This window comes from Borostomias antarcticus, assembly GCF_949987555.1.
Source record: "Borostomias antarcticus genome assembly, chromosome: 10".
Classification (NCBI taxonomy): Eukaryota; Metazoa; Chordata; class Actinopteri; order Stomiiformes; family Stomiidae; genus Borostomias; species Borostomias antarcticus.
Genome location: NC_140243.1, coordinates 5,188,257 through 5,215,179, shown reverse-complemented (window position 1 = coordinate 5,215,179; position 26,923 = coordinate 5,188,257). Strand labels below are relative to the sequence as shown.

At 43.7% G+C, this 26,923-nt stretch overlaps 2 protein-coding genes across 5 annotated transcripts; one reads left to right on the top strand and one right to left on the bottom strand.

The window, feature by feature from the left end:
* Positions 1-582: 582 nt before the first annotated feature.
* Positions 583-2,889, bottom strand: gadd45ab (growth arrest and DNA-damage-inducible, alpha, b). 2 transcript variants are annotated; one of them, XM_084444337.1, is made up of 4 exons: positions 2,737-2,889; positions 2,336-2,437; positions 1,902-2,115; positions 583-1,394 (listed from the first exon to the last, which is right to left on the bottom strand). In XM_084444337.1, the coding sequence occupies exons 1-4, from the start codon at positions 2,784-2,786 to the stop codon at positions 1,281-1,283; spliced, it is 480 nt and encodes a 159-aa protein (XP_084300463.1). In that variant the 5' UTR covers positions 2,787-2,889; the 3' UTR covers positions 583-1,280. The 2 variants fall into 2 exon arrangements, with proteins under 2 accessions (XP_084300463.1, XP_084300464.1); XM_084444338.1 differs by having other exon boundaries at positions 1,989-2,115.
* A 970-nt stretch (positions 2,890-3,859) lies between these two features.
* Positions 3,860-16,738, top strand: sec16b (SEC16 homolog B, endoplasmic reticulum export factor). 3 transcript variants are annotated; one of them, XM_084444049.1, is made up of 25 exons: positions 3,860-3,900; positions 4,472-4,786; positions 4,997-5,094; positions 5,670-5,772; positions 5,906-5,996; positions 6,355-6,487; positions 6,620-6,771; positions 6,890-6,951; positions 7,355-7,493; positions 7,752-7,982; positions 8,298-8,395; positions 9,318-9,399; positions 9,604-9,721; positions 10,141-10,252; positions 10,534-10,639; positions 11,113-11,250; positions 11,417-11,530; positions 12,020-12,104; positions 12,294-12,563; positions 12,709-12,737; positions 13,018-13,134; positions 13,247-13,330; positions 14,366-14,510; positions 15,451-15,506; positions 15,601-16,738. In XM_084444049.1, exons 2-24 carry the CDS (start codon positions 4,500-4,502, stop codon positions 15,465-15,467), a joined length of 2,811 nt encoding a protein of 936 aa, XP_084300175.1. In that variant the 5' UTR covers positions 3,860-3,900; positions 4,472-4,499; the 3' UTR covers positions 15,468-15,506; positions 15,601-16,738. The 3 variants fall into 3 exon arrangements, with proteins under 3 accessions (XP_084300175.1, XP_084300174.1, XP_084300173.1); XM_084444048.1 differs by having other exon boundaries at positions 15,381-15,506; XM_084444047.1 differs by having other exon boundaries at positions 15,381-16,738.
* Positions 16,739-26,923: the final 10,185 nt, after the last annotated feature.

Below are 26,923 nucleotides of genomic sequence, written 5' to 3'. Positions count from 1 at the left end.
CATTGTCCCGTGAGCCTCTCTTTAGAAGGCTTTGTCACTGCGCTGTGCTGCACACACCAATAAGTTCTAGTGTCCTCTGAGTGTGCTGGTTAAAAATGGACCTTTTCTTTGTTCTCTGCTATTATTAGCACAGTCAGTGGTTGTTTGTCCTGTTCTGGGGTTGAATAGAGAGGCAGGGTGAAGGGGCTGTCACGTTGAGCATACTGCTGCTGGCACAGGTAGGACAAACACAAGGAAAAACCTTTTGCACACCTGTTAAGTGACAGGTGCATATGAGGCTTCTTAAGAGCATTTACGTACTTAAATGCAGGGTGTGGAACTGATGCTCCCTCTATTGTAAGTCGCTTTAGATAAAAGCGTCTGCTAAATCACTGTAATGTAATGTTAAATCAGGTACTGCACAGATTGTTTGTTGGATTGGCTCTCTATTGCAGTTCTTTTCAAATGGTTCTGAATGATCTAGCAGCCTACATCCTGAAAGATTTGTATGACTAAGGTCAGTACAAACCAACGCTGCAGACTCCCCACACAGCCATCAGTAGCATAGTACTAACTCCAATCAGAAACTCCAGGAAAACAATGCAATGTTTAGTTTAATTTATTTCATATTTCAACATCTCAACAAGGTAAATAAATGAAATAAATACAATTCATTAAATTAATGAACATGTGAATTAAAAACAAACAACACCAGACAAGGCAATACATAGTTTTATTCTTAAAATAGCCTATGAAGAATCTTCCCTTTTAAATAATATGAAGAACAATTCACAAAATTAAAATACCATGAAAGATAAATTTCCTTTTTCAAAAGTATCCGTTGGAAATTTGGTCCACTTTCCTTGAGCAGGCTTGGTTATCCAACCAGAAAGTTCAGACTCTCCAGTCCAGTCCAGTAGAGTCCAGTCTGGTCCAGTAGAGTCTGGTCCAATCCAGTCCTCGTGCCTGTCCACTGAGCCTCTCTGGTCTCCCCTGCCTGTGTTAACCACCACGTGCGTCCATGTGCTCACATGATTCAGTTTCCTGTGCAGCCTTTTTTTTCCCGGCAATGGAAGGCTGTGTCACACTTTGGCAATCCTGTAACCCAGATTGCTGAGTCACTCTCCCTTAACCGAAAATCCACTCTTATCTGGCAAGTTTGTTGGATCGTTTTGCTTGTTCTTCCGCACCCCTCCCACCTCCTCTCTGGGGGCGTATACTCAATGTAGTCCAACAAAGGACTTACACAGGGTGAGTGCAGTTTTTCCAAGAGTGTACAACATGCTAGAGTCCTTGCTGCGTCATCGGTCAGGGAGGTTGATGACGGGCACCCACTGGTCCAAACACCGACTGTCCAGACAGAACCGGTTCACTTTGCTCAACGCTGGGTCCTTCCATGCGGAAGACGAGGGGTTCTGGAAAGATGACAAAACACATAAGTTAGTCACTAGCTTGCTTTAAAAATGCATCACATACAACAATTTGTCAAATGACTTGGACTACAGGCAGCCAATGCCAGCTTCGGATGGCATTCATGCGGAGGGAAAGTGATACCAAGTAACATGTACACATGCTGACTTCTGTATTCTAAGAATTTGGCAGGGACTTGCCACCATTTATGCACCCCAAGAGTTCCTCTTCCTGGAATACTGTATGTGTTTGATGAAGTGCCCAACAGGAAAAACATAGTGTTCTGCCAAGTCAGCCCCAAAACATTCAGTAACTGGAATCAGGTTATGACATAAGGCCCCATGCAGCATCCAGACTACTGAGCAAACATAGTTCTAAACATGCTCTCTGCAATGCCCATTTATAAATATGCATAAATAAATGTAGCCAGCCAAACATATTTCTCAGTTCCTATTTTCTAGTAAGGTATAGCTGTTTCTTATATATAATAAAACCATAATGATGACACGTACAGTGACTAATACACAGTGCAGGTCCATAGGCTCCCCTCCAGGTTTCACTCCACCAAGAATCTCTGCCAGGCGCCCCATGTTGCTCACTCTGAGGATGTTGATGTCATTCTCACAGCAGAACGCCTGGATCAGGGTGAAGTGGATCTGAAGAGCCACATCTTCCCCATGCTCCTCGTCTGTAGCCAGGAGGCATAACACCACATTGTCTGGGTCCCTGAGAAATGAAATATAAAAAGGTTTGTTAAGAGAAAAGAGTGTAGCGATCTTCTTCAGTGTATCACTAAACTTGATTGACTAATCAAGAATTAATTGTCTGTCAACAAATAATCCAACAAAACAAGTACGAAATGCTTTTACGATTATAATGCACGAATCTATATAATGTGTTGGCAGCTGCCTTTAGCTAATTTAGGTTGTTTGAGTTGCCAGCTTACACATTCAGTGACTTTGCTGCCTCGTACACCCCGACAGTGATGCAACCCTGAGGTAATGCAGAGCAGAGGACCTCTTCCAATGCTTTTGCAACCGATTCCATTCTGTGGAGAAAAAAACAGAGCATAGCTAAGCAAAAGCTCAAACTCTGAAATAATTACACTTTTCAGAGACTGTTATTCAGTTGGTCAGTCTGCAAGCCAGCTAACATTAACTCACTGTAGCTGTAACTAGCTAACGTTAGCATATTAACTGAAGTGACTAACGTTAGTACAGTACTAGCTAATGTAATGATGCCTGCTAACAGTACGCTATATCAGGCTCGTGCTCATCAGTCAAACTTTGCCTGCCCGGTGCCTCGTCATAACCGCTCAACCGTAGCTAGTTCATAACTTTATCTTACCGTTCTGAAGAGTTGTCTCCACCAGTTTCCTCAAAAGTCATATTGCACATCGAGCAAAAAGTCCGCAAATATAATATCCACAATAATGAGAGAATATCCGCACTGCAGGGATCAGATGACCCGGTTACTTCCACGCGCGACCCTCCTGTACTGTGGGCAGCTCGAGCTCATCTGACTACTCACGAGCCGTCTGTGAGGAGAAAACGACCTTCCGCAGGCTAGAATCTGCATACCCAAGCCTATTGGTCACATGCAAATAAGGCATATGTGTAAAGTTGAACAAGTGAAAAGCGCCCCCTAGAGCATTTAAAGAGCATCAGCATTTAAAAAAATACTATAGAAACTACGATGGAAACCGCGACCCCCTCTGACGGTAACGCGCAATGATAGAACTGTAGCATTGTTTGGGCACCCCACCCCAAAATTGCATGCCCCCACCTCGCAAATAGTGACTTGGGCTGCCTCCTCCGTGACCATAGGCTAGACCATTGCTGATTTGACAAAATATTGAATATGATTATTCATGAAGAATTCATAAGAAGAGCTCCCTCCCATTACGGAGGACACTAAATTTTAGTATGAAATATTTTGGCCATGGAGGCTGGTTTTGACGTTACAGTGGTGGGCGGCTCCGCGCAACGTGGCAAGTTTGACTAGCATCCCACACAGGCGCTCCGACCAAATCCAGTTGAAAATATTTCATTTCTTCCTAAATAAGCAGCAAACAATTATAGACTAGACGAAAAGTAAAACTAAATGAAATTGAACATCATTGTTTAACAAAAATGTAGACTAGGCTACTGAAGGCGTGCAGCATCAATTGAGCGGTTAAAGGGCGTGGGACCAGTCTCATCTCATGGACTGAGGAGTGGACACACTAGGTAGGTGGCTACAATAACATTTATACTACGGATACTACAGTAGTGCATGAATGTGTTCTTTGACATCAATTGAAATGCAATATTTTTCTAGGTATGCGGTACTGGCTATATAGTATTTATTTATCTGATGGACAGGGCACGTGATATTATCATGGGCTTAATTATCTGTACTTTGCCCTCTCATGCGATGTCATTCAAGTCCATGGGTCGAATCAGTTCATGTTATGCTTTTGAATGAAATGGTGGCACTTTGACTGCGACTGGACGCGAACGTGTGTGACCTGTAAGTCTGGAACTTTGAAAATTACATTATTTGAATAACTGTTGTGTTGTGACAAAGAGCATGCCCCGATTCACTTAGATTTGAGGGTTACACGCTGTAAGGCTTCAAAAAAGGTTCGATATTTTCCTTACACTTCACTTTTTCTGCATTGACTTCCTATTGGTTATTTCCTGTTATTATGACCACCGATAATATGACTAACAGAAGGCTTTGTGAAATGCAAATAGTTAAACTCTGCATTACCTATTAATAATAATGTAAAAACTATTATTTTGCCATTTGTTGTCAGAAAAGTAGGCTAATTGCACTTGTAGCACCCACTCTATGTACAAAACAGAGTGGCAAACAGAGCCAAACAGGTAGAGTATTTGTTGTGTATGTATGTGTTTTGATGTTTGCTTGTTTGTACATTCATTCACATTAATACTCTCTGGAGTATGACTATGAGTGTCACTAATCCCTCTGTAATTAATACACAAAGTGACTGTTCTAATATTTACTCTCTTCCTCTGACTCTTGTTCCAATGGTATCTGCACTGATATTCCTCAGTACTGTCCTCCGTGTGCTTAGATTTCCATCTGAGAAAGTGAGTGTGGTGATGGACCCCCGAGGCCCCCGCTGGTGGCCGGAGTCCGGCCGTCGCTCCAAGAGACCAGGAGACGGAGAGGACCACCGCTGGCCCGCTCACCAGGGGAGTGGACACTACCCACCGCCAGACTCCCGAGGGAGGGACCGGCGGTGGCCTCATCCCTCGCCAGACCCTCGCTTCAGGGGGTACCTCGCCAGCCCTCCTCCTAGACCAGTGTTCCCCCCCGGCTCCTACACCGCGCCCCAGGCCAGAGCCACTTACGCCTATGACAGACCAGAGCACCCACCACACTCCAGGTGTGTTCCCACTCTAATTCATCTGCCCATCGGCGTTCACAGGTGGACCGATTTAGCCTTGAATAGGCAATGATCTGATCTGGCATTTGTGGAAGCTACAGTATATATTTTATTATGCAGTCAGCTGAATGCTGTGGGATGATTTAATGATTTAATGAATCAACTGATCTGTGTGTTTTTTTGCTGACTCGTGTGGTCCCATGTTTTCAGGCATGGCTATGACTTCCCAGCTCACGGCCACTGGGACTACAGAGAGGATTATGTCTACTACGACCATGGCTATTACACAGGGCATCATGGCCACCCAGGTACTAGTATGTTGAAGCTTGGAATTACGCCCGACTCCTAGATTTGAGAATGGTTTCGGGTGCCCCTCAGGAGGGATTGTTTGAAGAATCAGAGAAGCGGTACTCACATAATAAATAATTCTATATTTAATGGGCAAACGGACGCGATTCGGCCTTCAGCCATCATCGGCATAACGTGAATGAATGTTGGAGGTGGTCGGAGGGGCCGTAGGCGCTGATTGGCAGCCACGCTTCTGTCAGTCTGCCCCAGGGCAGCTGTGGCTACAGATGTAGCTTACCACCACCGGTATGACTGTGTCTGAATGAATACTGGACTCTGTAAAGCGCTCTGGGTATCATGAAGGGCGCTATATAAATCCAACTTGATTGATTGATAATCATATGCTGATGATGGCTTGAGGTCGAAACACGTCCATTTTGTCAATTAAATATAGAATGACTATTTATTCTGTGAGTGCCAGTTCTCTGCTACTTCACCAGGGTACTAAATCACAGCCTCTTAGTAATAGTGTATTACAGCCAGTGATAAAAGTGAGCTGACATAGACTTTTCTGTTGTTTGATTGTACTATTCAGATGCTGGTCATTGGGCCCAGCGGGAGTCCTGGAGCTCTGACCCTTATCATGACAGAAGGTATGAGCAGGAACAACCAGGGAATGCCTACGGAGAAGCGTACAGGTGAGAATCATCTCTTTCCTCGATTCCTGGAGGACACGAGTTTGTCTCCACCCCAGGAGTGATATCCATATTGGCAACATATTGATACTTGGTCCCTGTGTACAACAGCCTCCTATATGATCTCCTCCCTTAGGTATGACCAGGGGAGGGGCAGTTCCCAGCTTGATTTCAGTGGCCATGAGGAGGATCGTGTAATGGAGAAGAATGGGGATTGTTCCAGAGAGGTGAACGTCTCATAGGATTCACAACTCTTATAAATAAGTGTATGTTCAAAGGTTGATGCTGTGGTATCATACAATGCCTTTTATTATCCTGTTGTAACTTAAGAGAGAACACCTTAGTTCACACACTATCAATAGCCTACCTATCCTTTTTTTTTTTGTTTGTTGATGTGTGCTAAAACGATCATGACAGATAAAGGATGAGGGGCCCCAAAATTGAACTTTTCTTGGGACCCCCAAATTGAACAATCACGCCCCTAGTTGAATGCCCCTTGGAGTGGCATCAGGTATTCAGCTGCACTAGCATTTGGAGCCTGCTGAAATGAATAGTCGCTCTCTGTCTCCCTCCCTGATTCCCTAGGCCTCCTATTACGACCCAGGGAACTTGACTAGCTCCAAAACCTCAGGACTGTCCTCCAGTAGTTATGAACTGAGTCAATACATCAACGCCGATGAGCAAAGTGACCCTGTCCAGAGCACTGCTGCTTACACAGGTAAAGCTACAGACACTCTCTAACATCTGGTCCTGCAGTGAACATGGGGCTGGATGATTCCGGGGGAGGGCTAGTGATGTCGATGATGCTAGATCACAATGAAGGCTGACCCTCCGTGTCCTCTCTCCTAAGAGGGCTTTGTGCCCCCCCAGGTGACCGCGCCTCTGAAATACCCCACGCCTCACGCCGTGACCAGCTTTGGGCCAGCAGGACAGCTGATACGGGTCAGCCCAGGCCTGGTCACACAGGGAGACCCAGGCCAGCTAGAGATCCACAGCCTGGAGGTAGGGCGCAAGTTCTGATACTGTTTTTAATGATACTGTTCTTATGTCAGTATCAACAGGTATACATGAGGTGGAATGGAGGATTTATTAGAGGATTTGCTACTGGTTCTCCTTGCAGATCATTCTAGGGGAGACGCAAGAACAGCAGGAAATGAGAGACTTCCCCGGGCCTTTGGCCAGGTTGGTGCACTTGATGAAACACACACTTTTCCTAAAGAAACACCATCAACTGATATTATTTACATATTTATGTTTTATATACGGCCCTCCAACAAATAAATATGAAAACACAGAAATACATGGAATGGCCATAGAGGTGCCAATAGAGTACCGAAGTCACGCCCCTTCCTCCAGAGTTCTGGAAGTTGCAAAACATGTTGTTGAGAAACATGTTGTGCCTCTGTGGTAACTTAGTATCACAATGTACTAAGAATGTACAATTTTTATCATAGAAGGAACACATGCCGGAAAAAACCCCATTGCTTCCGGGCCTCCAGTCCTGTAGATAGAGCGTGACTTTGGTACCCAGATGTCCTGAGTATGTTTCAGCACTCGCACTGGATGCATTTCCCTCCATGTGCAGGGAGGACCATCACAAAGTAGACGCAATCTCATTTGCCCACCAGAGGGCAGAAGCCTGCATGAGAGACGACAAGCTGCAAGACAAGGAGTCTGCTGCGCTCTTGTGGAACTTTCTGATACTACTGTGCAGACAGAATGGAGTAAGTGAATCATGTCTCTGTGGTTCTCAAACTTTTTCAACAAAGTACCCCCTTGAAATATATATTTTTTAGAAAAGTACCCTCTGGCCAGCGCAATAGATTTTCAGTAGTACTGTTTAGTTTCCTGCAGTACCCCATCGTATCCCTAGGGTTCGCGTACCCCCAGTTGAGAACCACTGCCTCAACATATCTCAACCTGAGCGAGACTGTCATGAGAATTCGGTCACGTCTCTAATTCTTCTACTTCCGTCGACCCAGCGCATCGTCGGGTCGGACGTGGCGGAGCTGCTGATGAGGAACTCGCCCTCGTTAGGAGCCTGCGGCCCGGAGCCTCCCACCCTCATCGACCTGACAGAGGGCCCCGCCCCTGAGACAGACCCCCTGGAGGGGGACGACCTGCTGACAGGACACGGCAGCAGCTGCGGTTCGGAGGCCTCCCAGCAGGCCATGCGGGGCTACACCAAACTGCTCCTCGCTGGCAGGAAGAAGGTCTCCAGCCTCTCTCTTTCCCTCTATCAGCCTGTAGCTCGTACACAACGTCTTTATAACTCGTCTGAGCTTGTGCAACTGATACAGTTGCATTGGATTATGAAGCTGGATGAGACAGCCTTGTGCAAGTTATTATCTTTCAAGGCACTAGATGCCCCATCCCAAAATAACCCCTTAGCCCTAGTGGTGCCTGGTGCACACTCTGATTAGCGGGTTGTAATTGAAGACATTTTGCGTACACCTGTCCATTTCACTCTGATCTCCAAACGTGTGCTGACCTTCATGTACTTATTTCTCTCCCCCGCGACGGGTCAGGAGGCCTTGGACGCAGCCATGACGACCGGCCTGTGGGGCCACGCTCTGTTCCTGGCCAGCAAGATGGACAACAGGTCTTATACCACTGTGTTGAACAGGTAAGAGCAACCATATTAAACTGTACAAATTCAATCCAAGATCCGATCATTAATTGAAGAAAAAGTGTCTGGGGTTAAATCAGGACATGCTTGGAATGTCTCTGCGTGAAAGCATAAGGTAGACCATCTTGATCTCGCGAACTCACATTCTGTTTCTCTCGCAAATCAGTCTGGATACTCTCCATAGAGATCAGTTTGTGCCAGATCAGAAAACGATCTAGCCAATCAGCGTTCTATGAGGAAATACTAACAGCTACGCTGGGCGGGTTTAGGTGTCAGGACAGGAGTGGCATTCTTAGCGCATGATAGATGGTGATAGACAGATGGTTCATTTTTGAAAGCTCCTGCCGTTTTCCAAACAGTTTCCAAACCATCTGGCCCATCAGGTTATAGAATCCCAGTCTCTGGTCCTGCCTGCTGTTCACTTGACGTCTGTTCCTTTGAGTTTTACCCTTAAAAATAATTGATTAGTAAATGCAGCCATTTCGCGATCATTAACACAGCCTCAGAGGCATGTTGAGTGTTTCATATTTCCCAGCGTCCACTAAGTCAAATCTATAAATACTGTTTTCATCCAATGGCTTTAGTCGCTGACAGGTGTGCCATGTTGTGTAAGGGGTGTCTGTGTTGTAACCAGTGTGAAATGCACTGTCACTGGTACACAGAGAACTGCCCATAGCATGAAGTAACCTAATCTTTTTACCGCTTGATCTGGCTCTCAGCCATGTGTCAGCCAGGGTATGTGTCAGTGCCACATGAGGGAGAGACCCTTGACAGAGAATTAATAATGTTACTCGGTATTCATGTATTCGTTTCAGGTTTCATTTTTTTTGTTTCATCATGCAGTCAGCCCTGTGATATAATTAGCCAATTTATTTTTATTGCACTGAGTAGAGTTCTTCATGTCTGGTTATATTTACAGGTTTACAGGCCAGTTAGCAACGAACGATCCTCTCCAGACACTCTTTCAGCTACTCTCTGGGAGGACCCCTGCTGTGGCCACGGTAATAAGATTGGTTCAGTCACAAGTTCACAACAGATAAATACGTAAAGTCTTTAATCTCTTGAACAGGTAGCAGCATTGTGGGTCCTGTTTCGCTTCACATGCTGTACCACAACTGTACCACAGGTTAAATAAGTGTGTGTGTGTGTGTGTGTGTGTGTGTGTGTGTGTGTGTGTGTGTGTGTGTGTGTGTGTGTGTGTCCAGTGCTGTGGTAGTGACAAGTGGGGAGACTGGAAGCCACACCTGGCTGTAATGTTGTCCAATGGGACCGGGGATATAGGAATACACCAGAAAGCCATCATCACAATGGGCGACACACTGGGTATGATGATTCAGTCATTGACCGTTCATTGTATTTCTAAAGCACTTTACATTGAGAGACTGTCTCAGAGTGCTGAAAAACAGTTTAGCTAACGTTGCCTCCTTCCCAAATGTCTTAGCTAACGTTAACATTACCTAAATGCCTGAACTTAGCTTAACCCAACCAGTTTAAGCCATTAGCCTAACCTGATTTAGCTAAACCTATAGCTTCTCTACAACTATAACTTGACTTCGGTGGAAGCAGCAGTAGAAGTGGTTGTTGTAGAGCCTTTGAGCTACAGTGCACATATTTATGCATGACCAAGGACCTTCTCATAAGCAGCTGTAATAGACACAGGTACTGTATATTTGATTGTGATTGACTGTGACTGTAGTTTTAGGATAAAAACATCTCTCAGGTTTTCTGTCGACCTCTTGCAGCTTCCAGAGGCCTGTTGCATGCTGCCCATGTGTGCTACCTGACGGCGTCCGCTCCGTTTGGCGCGTACACGTCCAGGGCAGAGAAGCTGGTGCTGCTGGGAAGCAGCCACAGGTGAGCTGACCTCCAGTTTCAAAATCGGTCAGGAAGCCACGTGATTTAGATTCAGATTTTATTTGTCACATGCATATAGAACATTGTACAATCTACAGTGAAAACATAACTGCTGGCTCCATGATGTGCTAATTTTTTTTTACAAATTACACAAAACGTGGAAGTCTATAAATATAAAATGTATGCAAAACATTTTTTGAAACTTGGAGTGATGCAACATTTGGACATTTGAATAATGCCTGAATGCTGAGAACCATATTTCTCATATTATTTCCCCCTAGTCTCCCATTTTTGCAATTTGCAAAGAATCTTTCCATTCAGTGCACGGAGATGTTTGAATACTGCCAGAGACTTGGAGATAAGTCCTTCTCTATCGCATCCTTCCAGGTAGTCGACATTCATTCTGGCACTGTCATAATTGTTAACCATTTCATTTAATTAATTCTGCATTATCATGTTGCTAATTGTATTCAATTTAATATGTAGGCTTCTGTCACAAGCTAATTTGTACTTACCATTTGCAGTCAGCCTATTCTCCATTTGATCCCGAACACTGTGTTCTTTTCAGATTCGGTAGTCCTCAACTAGGTCCGTACTACTAACCCTGGGTGCTGGGTACAATCACATGACCCAATAACTAGGCAAAGGACCCAAATAATGGTCAACTGTTCTAATCCAACAGTTGGGTTAGAATAACCCAGCATGTTTTAGAATGTACAATCATGTCATGTTGCTGACTATATGGCTACATATTAACCTAATAACCTGAAAAATAACAGCAAACTAGGTTAATACAAAGCAAGACGATGTCAGATGATTGGTGGACATTGTAGTCATGGCGAGTGTTGTGTTGTTGTCAGGTGTATAAGTTCCTGTATGCCTGTCGTCTGTTGGACTGCGGGCTCGTGTCGCAGGCCTCTCATTACTGCGAGGTGGTGGGCGGGGCCGTGCTCCAGCAGGAGCAGCCTAGCCTGGTGCTCTCAGGAGAAGTTATTAAGGTATCCACTGGCACAATGACATGCACGCATCTGTGAACACCCTCCCCACACGTACACACACACATATCCCATATTTCTCTGACCACGTTCTCTTACTGTACGCATGCGGTGGGCCTAGGGGCTGTGTGTGTGTGTGTATTTTGGCTGAGCTCTTCGTTCTCTTCAGCTGGCAGAGAGACTGGGACACTGGGACAGGCAGATAAGTGTGGCAGCTGTTGCGCGATCAGGACAGGACCCTGAATGGCTTCGACAGCTGCGTCACAGGCACCAGGGCATACAGGTGACCGTGGTCATGCACTCGCTGTCCCCATGCCCTCCCCTTTGACGTGTCTGTCCCCATGCCCTCCCCTTTGACGTGTCTGTCCCCATGCCCTCCCCTTCGTCGTGTTGTGTCTGTTTTAGAAATAGTTACAGAACCACAGCTATTGATATACTGTACAAACCTAAAGATAACTTTTTTTCCTCCTACAATTTTTTTTTGTTATTTGTGGGGATTTAGTGATGATCTGTGAAAGGACTCATTAACATTAACATAGTTCTGATTGCCAAATAATGGTGTCATTGGACACTTGCATCTATTTAGAAGTATCTAGTCCAGAAAGAGATCACTGGTTTATACTTCACCCAACTTGATTAGTGATGCGTTGAAAAATAATGTTCGTTAAGGTAAATAATTCAGAAATTGGTTTATAATCGTGATTGTATCTTCTCTTCCGAAACATCTAATACCGTAAGAGAATGCTATGGTAAAACATATGTATTTGCTCAGATGGGGAGCTATGGTTGTAGTGATACATACCAGTCACCTGCTGAGGGGAGTGCATTGGCCCACGAGGAGAACACAGTGTATTCAGGTAATCCTCAAGTCGCTGATCAGTATTTCCATGTACAGCCAGTGCTCTGTGTGGCGCCTTACTCTGTCTATAAGGATCAGAGGTGCTGGTATGCATGGCGACCTGACCACCCCATCAGCCCTCACTGCCGGCAAGCCAGCAGATAACTGGACTTTTCTTTGTTTTTTACCTCACTATCTTTTTCTATAGAGACAGAATCGGATGACCTTTCAACTGGCGGGGCGGTGACAGGAGACATACAGGGTCCAAGTGCCGACCTCCTTTACTACAGAGGAGCAGAAGAGGAACAAGCCCACATTTACCAGGTCAATGCTTCACCGCCGGCGAGGGGTTATATTCAGCCTGCAGTGCCCCTTGTGGCTGGAGGCCAACCCTACGGTTACTACAGCACAGGAAGTGCTCATGTCCAAAGTGCACCCCTGCATCCCGTGCTGGGTGATCCCTCTGCAAGGAGTGCAGGTGAGCATGCTATGGTCACGAAGTACAAACAAGAATTAGGCGCATTAGGCTTCATTCTTCTCATCACTATCGTAATCGTGTTAAATATATACATTTGTTTACTGTTATACTAAGTGTAATGTTTGGTGTGAATGTAATCTCACAGGGGCTGAACCTTTCTCTGGCACTGGAATGGTGAGGCATGGGAGGGTTTTCTTGGCTACCACCTAACCATTGATAAATTCATGATCGTTCCAATGTTGTCTGCCTTTTGAGGGCAGAAGTCATCACTAAAATAAAAGATTCTATTGTGATAGGGATGAGCGCATGAAAATAATGCATTCCCTTCCACCATTGTAAATGCACATCTTTACATCTGCTACTTATTTACGCGCTGTGCAGTTTGTGTAAGAGACTCACTCAGTCAGATGAGTCGTTTCCCTGCTAACTGACGTGTCTGCATGTGCCCGAGTAGATGGGGGCTCAGGTGAACGCTGGGATGCCTCGGACAGAGCGCAGACAGGGCGTGCCCGAACAACAGGCCATCCCACAGGAGTGCCAGACCTCCGAGTTGGAAGTCCAACCAACACAAGTGGGTGGAGCTTGGGTCAACTTTATACTTCTCTTACACGGAATAAGGACCTAGGCATCTAGGTTCTGTTTTAAATGTGTCTCCTTCTCTCTTTGTGTCTTTGTCTGGTCAGAGCGCCAGGTCAGGGTCAGGATGGTTTAGTAGCTGGTTCAAATCAAAGCCCAGAGATGAGGATGATGCCAACACCGATCCGACGGTAAGAGTCTAGTAGCTTTACTCTTCTCACTTGCAGTTCGAAGGAAAACATGGAGGTAAAGGCATGTAGGAGTGCTTGTAGCCTGTAGTCTAAGGGAATTTCAAGGCTTTGTAGACATTTACAGATATAATTCTCCAACATGAAATGGGCACATACCTGTACTGTAAACAAGTAAATTATAAAAATAGTGAAAATGAAAATTAATAATAAATTCACATGTAAATCAGTGTTGATTGTGCAGATGTGCTATGTTGTTATGACCTATGAAACAAGGTTTGCAATGTTAAAAAGTAGCCATAGCACTCTGCATTAGGTCTTTTTTGGGCAGTCATTGGCCTCCTTTCACCCTGTCCTTAAGGGGCTTTAGATGATTAGCTTCACCCGTGAGTATCGTTGACCTGTTGAACCTTATATGGACAGAAATAAGCTCTCATGTTGTTGCATGTTGCTTGTTGTTTAGCAGACAGCTTCCTGGTTCAATACTATTTATGCAGCTATTTCACTGTCCACATTTACATGGCAAGCCTTTACAGTATGATGGCATTGCACAACATTCACTTTGACACAAAGCTTATTTATCTTTATTTGGTATCTATCTTCCAAATGAGATTGTTGTAACATCTACTGTAAGCGCTGAAGCATTAAACAGTCATTTGAAAATGTTTATTTAAATGTGTTACGCTTATCAAATAAATTAATATAAATATTACTTCACACTGTTCTGTGTTGCTTTCATACTGTAGTTGATACAGTAGTAAAAAAAAAAAAAGATGTTTAAAACTGTCAGATTTTTGTAGGTTTCACATAAAGTACATCATTATAAGCAAATCAATGTAATAGTCAAATAACAAAAAAATTATGCACTTTCAGTAATAGATACCTAAGCTATAATGTCAACAAAATTGAAATTTACAAGCATGTCATCCAATATGTTTTCATCATAAAATGACTGTTCTATGACGCTTAACTGGAAAGCACCCTTGTATGTTGAAGAACCCATCCAAGTGATGCACCTCATTATTGGTGATTCCACAGGAATCGCCGCCCACCTCTCTCTGTTCTCCGCAGGCCCCGCCCACCTCTCCATGTTCTCCGCAGGCCCCGCCCATGACCATGACCCCTCCTGCTGCCCCGCCCCAGGCTTCCTCTGCTGGGATCAACCCCTTTTCCAGGAAAGCAGGTGAGTAATGGAAATGGACCGATTCATAAACATGCTGTCAAGTCAGGTTTTTTGGTCACATGCTACAGTACATCATACAAGTACAAAGAGCAGTGAAATGTTTTTGCGTTAGCTCCTAGATTGTGCACACACTAAGCAAGGTAGAGGTAAAATGAAAGGATGAAGGGAGTAGCAGTGCAATGTATCACTAGTATGCATGCATTATGCATGTTATCTATTAAGAAGATGATGTGTAGATAAGTATGATCGATATGTAACCCATGTTAAGGGGTTGCCCAGGGTGGGATTTGAACCCTTGCTGTCCTGCTTGTGAGGCGGATGCGCTAACAGTTGTGCCAATAGGAACACGCCCCTTTTGGAGAGACTGTTAGCGCTCCTTTGAGGAGCGAGTTTAACCAACTGCTCGCTACCTCTACCTGAGACACACCATGATACCTTGTCACATATATATATAGTGCATTGCCATTCGCATTAATCTGTCATATCCAGTTTTATTTTGAACTTGCGCCCGTAGGGCCTTGTTCTTGTCAATTCTGGCTCATAGAAATCTCTCATGATTGATTGATTGATTGATTGATAGAAATCTCTCATGCTGCATCATTGCAAAGCACCTCATTGTCTTAGGAAGCCTAATAGTTTTGGAATTGGGGCTCTTTCTTCCTATTATATCCCTGGCCATTAGAGAAGAAAGATCTTGATTTCAAGGATTTGCTTTTTATATCGAAGCAGAAAAGCTTTAGTTCTGCATGTACTGTACAGTATTGTATACGGTAGACTGTATTCATTCCTCAGAGCGAGCGAGAGAGAGTTGAAAAGGACTTGGTAATATCTATGTTCCATGTTCCTTGTCTGGTCTCCAACTTATTTTAGGCTTGGAGGTCGGGGCCAAGGATATTTTGCTGATGCCTAACTTGAGTGTGATAAAGTCTCTACGTTACAGGTCAACAGCTGGGTTAGATGAGAGGTCAGTAGGAGCACCTTCAGTCTTTTTCACAGGTAAGATATCAGTTCCTTGGCTGTGGTAAAAAAAATTATACTGTATGAGTTGAACATTACTTGCATACACCTAATATGTAAAACTTTTTTACAGGACCTATAATGCCACCATAACCAACAAAGTCAAGCAAAATAGCAAAGCAAGAAGGAAATTCTTCATGCAGTAGTGATTATTTGAATGTACGGTATCATTTGAGATTGGAGGTGGCAGAGCCCAGTTCACAATAATGTTTTGGAGTACAGTACCCTGTCAAGCTTACGAGATCTGCACATGTGGTGGTTACAGAAATACCTTTGAGGGAACTTAACAGCTGAGGCAACGTGCAATGACTTCTGGCCGATGAGCCCTACTGCCTATTGGAACAGGATATATGGCCATGGCCAATATAAGTATTAATATAAGTAACTACTCAGCACAGATCAATGCCCTCGTGAGGAATATTTTATTAGTCCTGTGTATCTAATGGAAGTAAAGGGTGAACATGGCCGTCAGACTGGCAGAGAGAGGGGAGGACGTGGGTGTTTGGTTGGTAGTTGGGTGTAGGGCTTTATAGTTTGGCCTATATGTCTAATTATCTCTGAGCCACTTTGTTAAAAAGTCGTAGGCCTACAGTAAGATAGTGACTCCTTTTGATAATTTTGATGAATCCAAAAAATATCAAAAGACAGAAAACCGTCAAAAGCCAAAGCATCAAAATGACTGTTATCTGGCTTTATTTGTTTTATCTAATTGTATATTGTCCCTGTGAGGGCGAGATTTGTGATGTCATGCTGTAGCAGCTGGTGGGAGGGGTGAACAGGACCCCTCACAGCCTTCCACGCTGACCAAGCTGTTACCATTACAATTACAGTTTGGTCATTTAGCAGACGCTTTTATCCAAAGCGACTTCTGGAAAAAAAAAAAGAAGGAATGTATCAGCCAATAAAAGGATGTTTGGGCAGAGGGTTTCAAGAACTAGGGTTGATGGTAAGGTTCAGCCATGAAGGGGTTAATATACTACAGGAGCTATATGCATTGTACATTCCTTTAAACTTTTTCTGGAATATGCAATTCATAGAGTCTAGATGTAAAAGTGAATTCCTCCAAAGTCAAATTTCTATAATTTTGTATGGTCCATGCCACTATAAAACTTTGCACAATAGTATTTAATGTGCAAAGTATTTATATATTTATTTTTTTGCTTTTTTTATAGGTAAATCCTCTTTATGACTTGCATTGTATTTCTCAATACTGGTTCACATGCTTAAAATAAAATATAAATCAACAAGTGTATTTTTGTATTATATTTTCATTGAATTGTCTGTATTGATAACTGGTCTTATCTCATCTGACAACATGAGGATAATCTACACAATGTACCAAAAAAAAAGAGACAAACTGCAGTAAAATGTAACTTAATAATAAAATGGCAGCCCAAGCGATAATTGACATTTCATATTGTACATGTCATGCTCTTAAAATAGGTAAGCGTTTGACAACATGGCTGTTGCCATCTCATTTTACCATTACTCTGCAGTGTGACTAAGACCAGGCGCCATGTGCAAGGGTCCAAAGGAATGATGAATAGATGAATTGCATTATAATGACAATTTCATAAATTATTTACTGTATGTTCATAATGTGTAATTTAAACATATATAAGTCTGACACAGGCCTGTCATACTCAGTCTGGTTGACCTCCATTCAGTTATTGTAGTGAATCAATTCTCATGAAGTATTTATTGCAAAACAAAAATGTAAAAACTTTCAAGGTATCATTCATTATGACCCCAAGCTTCCACAGAGGCACGGCATTTTTGTCATTGTGTTGTCGATACAAAACCTTGGAAATCGAACTACAAGCCCCAGATAAATTCCCTGTGGCAAGCTGAGGAGTTACCTCCATGATTGTAGTTCTTTGTATAGCAATGTATGGGCCTGAACTATGGAGGAAGGGGTTTGTGTTCAATACTCTTTAAATAGACCAAGAAAAGGGTAGACTTTGACTGCAGGAGATTGTGTTCCATTTGATATTCGTCCAGCTTCGAGGACATGAACAGGTTTCAAGTTATATTCCTCGCATGGGTATGATGATACCCCCGGCCTCAGGAGTGTTGCCTGTTGAGTTGAAATTATACTGAAGATAAAGAACAGGGTTCTAATGACTTTCTACAGGAAACTTTTTATCATATCTATAAGTGACTGATCAGGTCCATTACAGTTTGAGTGTTCTACTGTTCTACTACTCTTAAGAGAGGAGTTCGGCCTCAGCCAAGTTCTCAGTAGAGGGTATGGTGGTCAACAGTTGAAGACGATACATAATATGGAGAAAGGTTTACCTGGGCATTTCCATAGGAGTAGCCTACCCAAAATAACACAAACTGGAGCACTCAGGTAGTCTGCACGTTTTAATGGTGACTGACGTTTCGACTTTCGTCTTCCTCAGAGTCAAGTTTGAGTGTTCTGTTGCACTGAGCTAGTACAGTAGCCTACTGTATACTGTAGCATCAACTCTTTCCTATAAGCAATTAAATGCCTCTCTTGACTTCTTATCACATACAAGACCATTACAATACAATTTTTTTATAAATTAGACCACGATTTAAAACAACAACAACAACAAAGCTTGCTGAAGTTACACTCTGCGCAACTTCTATTATATACACATTATATACTGGCACTTAAGTCTCAAAATTGTGCCACTCAAAGCAAAGAGAGTTAGGCGTTGAGTTTGTGTTCTGATTTATGAACTAGTACTAGAAACACTAGGTGGTTCGATAAACTCATAAACAGTCAGCGAGCACACCTAGATCATATTTTACCTCTTGTTGACCACCTGATTATGTTTGATTATAATATAATCAAACATAAATAATTATGTTTGTTCAGGAACTAAGCTACTGAGAGTGAGAGTATGTACCTTTACTGACCACCACATGTTGATATCATATACTCTGTGAACTTGTAAATCAGTAATGGTAAACCAGTGAACTATTGGGGACCCAAACAAGTCTAAACAAGTACAACTACTGGCATTTAATTTAGTGTCCCTGAGTGCTTGAAAGCCCTCACAAGTCAATATAAAGTAACCATTCCTTATTAAATATTGTAGCGTGGGGCTCTGATTTTACTTTGAGCAAAAATGGAACAATCATTCAAAGTAAATTGATTTTTTTTTTTTAAACAAAAACGAAGACATAACAGAGAACATTCCAAGTGTAACTCTCAGAGTAGTGCTTATGAATATTATCATATGCCTTCAAACCTGTCCCCATTGTCTTTTGATATGTTTGAGCAATTCTGTTTCTCTTTAAATCACTTCAAATCCTCTCAAAAAGGATTGAACAGTGGCACAATTCTGTACTTCATATTATTCTACCAATCTTTAAATAAGACAGCAGGCTTATTGCTTCAGTCACTCATCATCATATTATATGAAACGTGCATACAGCATGTGCATTAATTACATATATAGTATGATTGTTATGCAACAATTTCACATTCAAATATCCCTTAATGCCTTTGACTTGACATTAGTATTAAGAAAAGGCATAGCATGAAGCTCCACGTAACATTGGTCTTGACTACCTTTTTTTATTTTTTTATTATCGGCGCGCTCAGACAACATCAGACAGTCTTGCCCCTGTGGCTTAGCATATGCTGTGTGAGCTGCGAGGCGCACTGGAACGACTTGTCGCACTCCACACAGATGAAGATCCTCCCGGCGCAGGCTTGCTCCTGGTGCCGCTTCAGGGCGGCCGGGCGGCTAAAGCTCATGCTGCAGCCTGCGCATCTGAAGGCCTTATCTCCGGTGTGGACGCGCTGGTGGCGGACCAGGCGCGAGGCCATGGCGAACGCCACGCCGCACTCCGCGCACTTGTGAGGCCGCACGCCGCTGTGGACGGCCTTGTGCTCCAGCAGGTTGGAGGACTTGGTGAAGGACTTGGCGCACACCAGGCAGATGAACGGCCGCACCCCGCTGTGGACCTTCTGGTGCTCTGCCATGCGGCTCGCCACGGCGAACGCCTTGCCGCAGTCGGGGCAGCTGAAAGGCCTCTCTCCCAGGTGCGTGCGCTCGTGGCGCATCAGGGACAGCGGCTTATTGAAGGTCTTGCCACACTCTGCGCAGGGAAACGGTTTGTCGTTGGTGTGCATGTTGCGCTCATGCTTGCGCAGGTCCGAGGAGCGGACAAAGTCCTTGCCGCAGGTGTCGCAGACGTAAGGCTTCTCGCCGGTATGTGTGCGGATGTGCTTCCGGTAGTCAGAGGACCAGATGTAGGTTTTGACGCAGTAAGGGCAGCGATACGGCCTCTCGCCTGTGTGTAAACGCTTGTGCTGCTGCAGTGTGCCTTGGTGAGAATAGGCCTTGCCACACAGGTCACACACGTGAGGCTTCAGGCCACTGTGAGTGTCTAAATGGCTTTGCAGGTTGCTCGACTTCTTAAAGGCCCAGTTGCAGTACGTGCACTTGTAGGGCCTGTTCTCGGTGTCACCCTCCACTCCACGTTTCTTCATAGCTGCAAAAAACAGCGGGACTTGGCCTTCCTCACAGGCATCAGACATGGCAGCGTCTTTTACGCTTTCCCCGTTCTTCTCGTCCTTCTTGTAGTCCCATCGAGCGAAGGAGGCCTCCGTTTGCATTTCCAGTTTGGTTCGACCACCTCGGACATCCTCATATTGCAGCCTCGATGTGTTCCGGCTTCCTTCCAGCTCTTGCAGTGTGTCATAGTGGACCATGATGTCACATCCCTGTCCACTATTGGCTATGGCTCTTTCAAGCGGCTCATGTGAACCTGGACTACAGTAACCTTTAGTGTAAAGTCTCTTTTCTTCTCCAGACGAGAGATCAGAAAACTTCTCAGCAAGACTCCATTTGGGAGTTTGTGGATTTAAATAGATCATTCCAGTGTTGCTACTACCTGGGAGGGAGGTGGTGTCATCATTAATAGATGAATCAGAGTCACTATCCACTACGTCAGTCTTCTTGACAACTACCTTCTCAGTGGGAACATAATGTCTTTTGCTTATGATGTTCTTCCTGAAACTTCTCTTTGAAATGTATTTTTTATCAACAAACCTTTCGGAAGACCATGGGGTTATTTCCTCAGCCATTTTCAGTGTTACTGGAATGAAGTAAATTAAATAAATTGAATTGGCTTCCAGATGCACAAGGCTTGTCCTCTGTTCTCCCTCTTGATGGTCCCTGAACAGAAAGGAAAATAATATTCTCATTGTGGACTGTATATTTCACATTGCTACCAACTAGACATAATAAAATGTTATATCCAATGGTCCCATCTAATTATGACTTACAGTAAGACCACAGTATCAAACTATAACAGGTATGTTTTTCAAAGAAAATGTGTTTGCCTGCTGAAAGAAGTCAGAATGGTGACTTAAGCTTTAATTGTGCTAAATAGTCACAAATAGTATACTGTAAACCATTTTGACAATTGATATGGAATGTTAAAACAAAACAAGATGAGCAGATGTACTGGTATGGCTAGAGCAAAAGAAAGATTGTGAACAGAGTGTGATGAAGAAAGAGTGGGAGGCATTTATGAATAGTTCAAATATGAAGATGAATAGTATTACGATGGTGTAAAAGAGATAGGAGCTGACATTGAGAGATGATTAGAGAGAGTATAGAATAATAGATGAAGGAGAGGAAGATGGGGTGTATGTTGTGATAAATTGCTCAAAGCCTAGATTGAGAAGATTGAAAGAAGAGATACTGTATATGTGGATGAAAAAGAGACGTGTGGATGGATGGATGGCAAATACGCTATATATGAGAAAAAAAGTAATTACTAGGTATAAAGACAATCAGCAGCCTTATAAAGTAGGCCTAATCAAGAGCTCTTCTATGGTTTTGATCTGATAATATCAGGAGTTGGACCATTCACACTTTGGAATGTTGAAGAAACTGAATGTCAGTCCAGGGTGGTGTTGTATTTTAGGAGTATAAAAAGTTCTGTTATGAAACGTGTTTGTTACACCAAACCTCACAGACAATTTCTGGTCTTAAAAATGCTTATGCATGCTCATTTATATGTTCTACTTGCAAGGTATTATTTTACATGTACACTCCATTGTCTGTCAGCTGTCTAAAACATCACCTGCAGTTTAATTGACAGACTAACTAAGAAGTGTTGATCTCCTAAGTGTAAGATAATATTGTGTCGCATGCTCTAACTCTCACAAATGCTGACCAGTACTCTCAAATGCGTGTCTGGGATTGCAGAACGAAGTTGAATGTAATTCCAAAGACCCTCCATCATGTCTAACAAGTGCACAGTATACAGTGAACATGTTGTCCCCCACTAAAGAAACACAGCCCTTTTCATTTGCAGGTTTATTCTGCTGCTATATTGAGAGTGCACAAGAAAAAAACACAATCTCTGATTTGAGAGAAAACAAGTTACAACACCACCACTATATTTTTGACATTTGTCGCCTCTATTTATCAGTAGGCCTACCCTAATCACTGACCCAAAACAATTTAGAAAGTTAAATCAAGCACAACTACTCAAGGTGCATCATCATCATCATGGCCGATCCCGGGCCGGGTTTCCCGAACGAGTTAAGAAGCACTTAACTCCAAAGTACTTCTTAACTCCCATATTAAGGGTTGCTTAAGAAGGGTTCCTTAAGAAGGTTCTTTATCGGGAAACGCGGCCATTGCTGTTAATGAGCAGCTGGATTTGACACAGCTGGTGTTAGCCGATTGGCTAATCATTGTTTGTGTCTCTAAGTAAAGTACAGCCTCTTAAATTGTGATCAGCTAGCTAGACACAACAGCTAGTCATTTAGTAGCCTAATGGTTGACTCTTGACTCGACTTGTCTGAATGTATTATGATAGCTAGCTTCACCATCACGTGATCTCTTTCCAAATTTCTCTTTTCCAAAAATGTTGCTTCTTTCCCCAGCCATTTCTTTCATGTATGTCAGGGGAAGTACTGTATTTTTGACCCCAAATGCATTACGTGATTTGCAATACCGAGTTTGGCCACAGTGCTCAAAATGTCAACGTTTCACAGCCCAGAACTGTTCTAGGGGCTTGCTCTCTACGCCCTGGACCAGAGCAGGGCCCCTGAGTAGAATGGACTATATTTTTACAGACATTATAGTTTTTTGTGTGCAAAGCAATATGTAGGCCACAGGAAGATTAACTGTGGCTAGTACCCCCAGTGGTGGGCTCCGGTCATCTCTTGTGACAAACGAACGAACAGAGCCCTTTTTAATTAATTAATTAATTGATTGATTGATTGATTAATTGCCTCCCTCCAATTTCATTGTGGGGGACAATAATGAGGACATGTATTAAGGTACAGTTGCTGCCTGTTTGGATCAGGTCAGTAGGCTTGGCAAATGTTTGTAGATTAAACATTTAGCAATTAATTATTAGAAGTAATTAAAATGTTAAATATTATATATTAATACTATATAGGCTACTGTAGGCTATGTTGGCTACACAAAAATGTGACACCAAGCATATAGTTATTTACCATGGACAACAACGTTATGGTAGTTATTGGATTTTGGATGTTTCAACCTATGTGGGGGAGCACCATGAGTTCTCCTGTAATCCATTCAGTGAAAAATAAATCTTACATTCTAAACCATTTTTATCCTGTTTCAGTCACAGTCATTTTAAAGACAATCTGAAAACACAATTACAGACAGCATAGACTTCCCCTACGCCCAGGCATCCAATATCTGCAAATAGAGCTTTCATGAACACATGCCTTCATAAATCTAAACAAAGCTACTCACCTCTGTCTTCCCCGTGGACGACTCATAGCCTGCTTCTCCCAAGCAGCAACCCATGACATTCAAGCAGGGTGCTCAACTCTGCATGGGCGGAGTTTTGTTAATGTGACATCGGGGGTGCATTCCGTTCCATTTTAGTACACCCCCTTCCCTTATTCCCTTCCCTAGAGAGAGAAGAACCCTTGTGACGATTTTATGACATTGCAACAAGTAAGCCTTCTGATGACAGGGTTGGAAGGGTGTCAAAATTGTTTTAAAAATGACCCCTGCAGTATAAATTGAGACATAACAACATTCGGCCTTGAGGCTCTGAGGGGCAGAGAGAATAGTTCGAATGGAGAGTCAGTTCCTTTGGCATGGGTACTTCATATCTCTTGACACCCCCTTCTTGAAGTTCCCCATTACGCATGAGGGGCATTAAAGGACCCCTATTATGCTCCTTTTAAGTTAATATAGGTCTCTGGGGTCCCCAAAACATGTCTGTATTTTATTTATTTCAATATTTCTGCTGAGAATACCACTCAGATGAAGCTTGTTAGCCCCTATGGCCCTCTGTCCTGAACACAGTCCTGTTCTGGACCCGCCCTTTCTCTGTCCTTTGATGACAGACCTTTGATGCAAATGAGCTGCTGCTCCCCACCCGACTCTCTCCATGCCTCCAGAGGTTCAAACAATGCAAATGCATGACGTTTCTGGATGGCTATTTGACCAATTTTCAAAACTTTTTTTTTCAGATGCGGGAGCTTCTGATATCAGAAGCCCAGGCAAATCTGAACAGTTTGTTGAATCACGTTTTCAGAATTTGTCTAGCCACAAAAAACTCAACTCAAACGTTTTTGTGTTAGTAGGCCCTTCAGAGACCCAAATGTGTGCACAAGCACTGAAAAAGTAGTTGAAGTTTTTTATAATATGGGACCTTTAAGGTTTAAAGATTACCCATGATTTTGTGGAAGCAAGGGGGTATGCCAAATGAGCGGTATGCGTTTGAAATTGGAACACTGCTTGGACTTGGCTCAGTCAGTCGCTTGCATGACAATGACTGAAAGCAACGTGTGCACACGCGCCCAATACTGATCCAAGAAGGGTCTGTCTGCAGCCTCGCAGACTACACGACACACCCACTTTACTGCATGACACCCACCCTTCACTACACAACCCCCCTCCCCCCCCCCACCCACCCCAGACATAACTTCCTGGGTTAGTATGAGGATGGTGCGTGTTAAAACCGGAAGTGACTTGTGTTAAAACCGGAAGTGATTGTTCCCAGGGTCCACAATTCAAACTGGAAGTCTAATAAAGCTTTCGTAGGAGGAAGTGGGTGTATCATGTAGTAGTAGGCGTGTCCTGTAGTACTGTGGAAGCTTGGCTAATCCTGGAGAGAGGGGAGTTTTGTAATGGTGATTACCAACTGAGGCACGATGCTCCTCGATGCTGGAGAGGGATCAAGGTATTGTGAATGTTCCCTTCTTTTTGCATCCCTTCGTATCGGAACGGAACTGCCAATTTATGGCAATTTATCATCCGGGCATTTTGGGGATACCCCCATTGACGCAAGGGAAGGGAACGTGAAGAAGCAAGCACTTAGGAACAGACTTGGCAGCATGCTTTACTTGGCAGCATGCTTTACAGATGGCTAGTTGGAAGACTCAGCACTCAAGCTTCGTGCCCATCACAATCTTTGTTTGCCTCATGCTGCTAGGCCTACTCAGAGTTGGTTTTAAATTGCCTCTATGTGCCTTTTTGGATCTGATTTCTATTCGATTCTATTCTTTTCAGTTATTCCAGGATGTAGTTTCAAAAGTATTTAAAACTACAATATTAACCTACATACTTTTTTGTTTTACTAGCGAGCGAATTTCGGAACACCGCCAGGAGCAAATCCAAGCAAATGTTTGGGGCCATCAAAAAACTTTGGGAAAAGGGGACCCCAATGACCATTCAAATCGTCACATTTTGCAATGAAAAGTCTAAACCCCCTTAACCCTTCCCCCCCACAAAAATAAGTTCACCTTTGCCACTGTCCTAAACCCCCCCTTCCTAAGTGGGAGCCCTTCTTAATCTGATGCGCCAGATGGGATCTCTCCATTGGAAACTGTTTGGAAAAGGGCAGGAACTTTCATAAATGCTTTGCAGGTGATTGGATGAACCATCTGTCTATCACTGTCTATCACGAGCTGCTTGCTGTCATCACACCTAAACCCGCCCAGCGTAGCTGTTTGTATTTCAAATTCCTCAGAACCAATGCTGATTGGCGAGATCGTTTTTTGATCTGACACAAACAGATCTCTATGGAGAGTATCCAGACTGATATGCAGGAAAAACAGAATGTGAGCTCACAAAATCTGGATGGTCTCATGAGGCAAGGCCCTTCTAGCTACAGTCACCATTACAGGGCAATGAAAGGAGCAGCTCCCTGCTACCTACAGGCCATGGTCAAACCCTATACCCCCTCCCAATCACTTCGCTCTGCTACTGTACCTCAGGGCGACTGGTTTCCCCATCACTCCGAGGCCCCTGCAGTCGATCCACACGGTCACAGCACAGTGGCCGGTCGATCTCCCACCTGTAGGCAGACTCGTCGCCCTCGGAGATGAGTCTGATGAGGTTTGTGTCATCCGCAAACTTCAGGAGATTGACAGACTGGTGGCTGGAGGTGCAGCTGTTTGTGTACAGGGAGCAGAGTAGTGGGGGAAGAACATAGCCTGGAGCCTGTGTTCATGGCCCTGGAGTCAGAGACATGCTGCCCAGTTTCACCTGCTGCTTCCTGTCAGACAGGAAGTCTGTGATACTCTTGCAAGTGGAGTCAGGCACGCACAGCTGAGAGAGCACGCCCTCCAGAGTAGGCGGGAGGATGGTGTTGAAAGCAGAGCTGAAGTCCACAAACAGGATCTTGGTGTAGGTGCCTGTGGACTCCAGGTGCTGGAGAATGTAGTGTAGGGCCATGTTTACTGCGTCATCCAGTGACCTGTTGGCTCTGTAGGCGAACTGCAGGAGAGGGTCTGTGATGGATTTGAGATGCTGCAGGACAAGGCGTTCAAAACCTTGCTGCAGAGGTCAGGGCAACGGGTCTGTAGTCATTGAGGCCAGTGGTCCTTGCTTTCTTGGGGAGGGGGATGATGGTGGAGGTTTGGAATCAGGCTGGTTCATGGCATGTCTCTAATGAGGTGTTGAAGATATCAGTGAACACCGGTGTCAGATGATAGGCACAGTGCTTCAGCATGGAGGCGGAGACTGAGTCTGGGCCGGACGCTTTCTGCAGTCTATTGGTGAAAATACTGTATTATTGTAAAAAAATACTGTATGGTCAATTATGGAACACTAATTGTAGTCTTAATTCGAATTGTGATCATATGTAGTAGATCCACAGTATCATAGCCTTTGTATACTTAGAACATTGTACTAGTCACATTACTAGTCAAGCAAATGTGGTTCCTTATAGATCAGAACAATTACGGTGTGCTGTAACTGGGAGCAGTTTGTAATGTGCATTGTACAGTTTCATTCTCTGACTAAATTATATTTCTAATCCCATCTGAGATAGAGGAGTACTCATCCAATTATTTTCAGACCTACATGCTGACCAGGGCTGCCCTCATGTGGTCTTAAGCTCTTAAAGCACATCTAGAGGAAGTGCACAATGGGATAGTACATTTGCTGTTGTCC

Coding starts and splice junctions, on each gene's coding strand:
- gadd45ab (XM_084444337.1), bottom strand. CDS start 2,786: ATGTGCAATATGACTTTTGAGGAAACTGGTGGAGACAACTCTTCAGAA. Junction 2,438..2,736: donor GGAGACAACTCTTCAGAACG/GTAAGATAAAGT, acceptor TTTTCTCCACAG/AATGGAATCGGTTGCAAAAG. Junction 1,395..1,901: donor TGCACTGTGTATTAGTCACT/GTACGTGTCATC, acceptor TCATCTTTCCAG/AACCCCTCGTCTTCCGCATG.
- sec16b (XM_084444047.1), top strand. CDS start 4,500: ATGGACCCCCGAGGCCCCCGCTGGTGGCCGGAGTCCGGCCGTCGCTCC. Junction 8,396..9,317: donor TATACCACTGTGTTGAACAG/GTAAGAGCAACC, acceptor TTATATTTACAG/GTTTACAGGCCAGTTAGCAA. Junction 14,511..15,380: donor CCCCTTTTCCAGGAAAGCAG/GTGAGTAATGGA, acceptor AACTTATTTTAG/GCTTGGAGGTCGGGGCCAAG.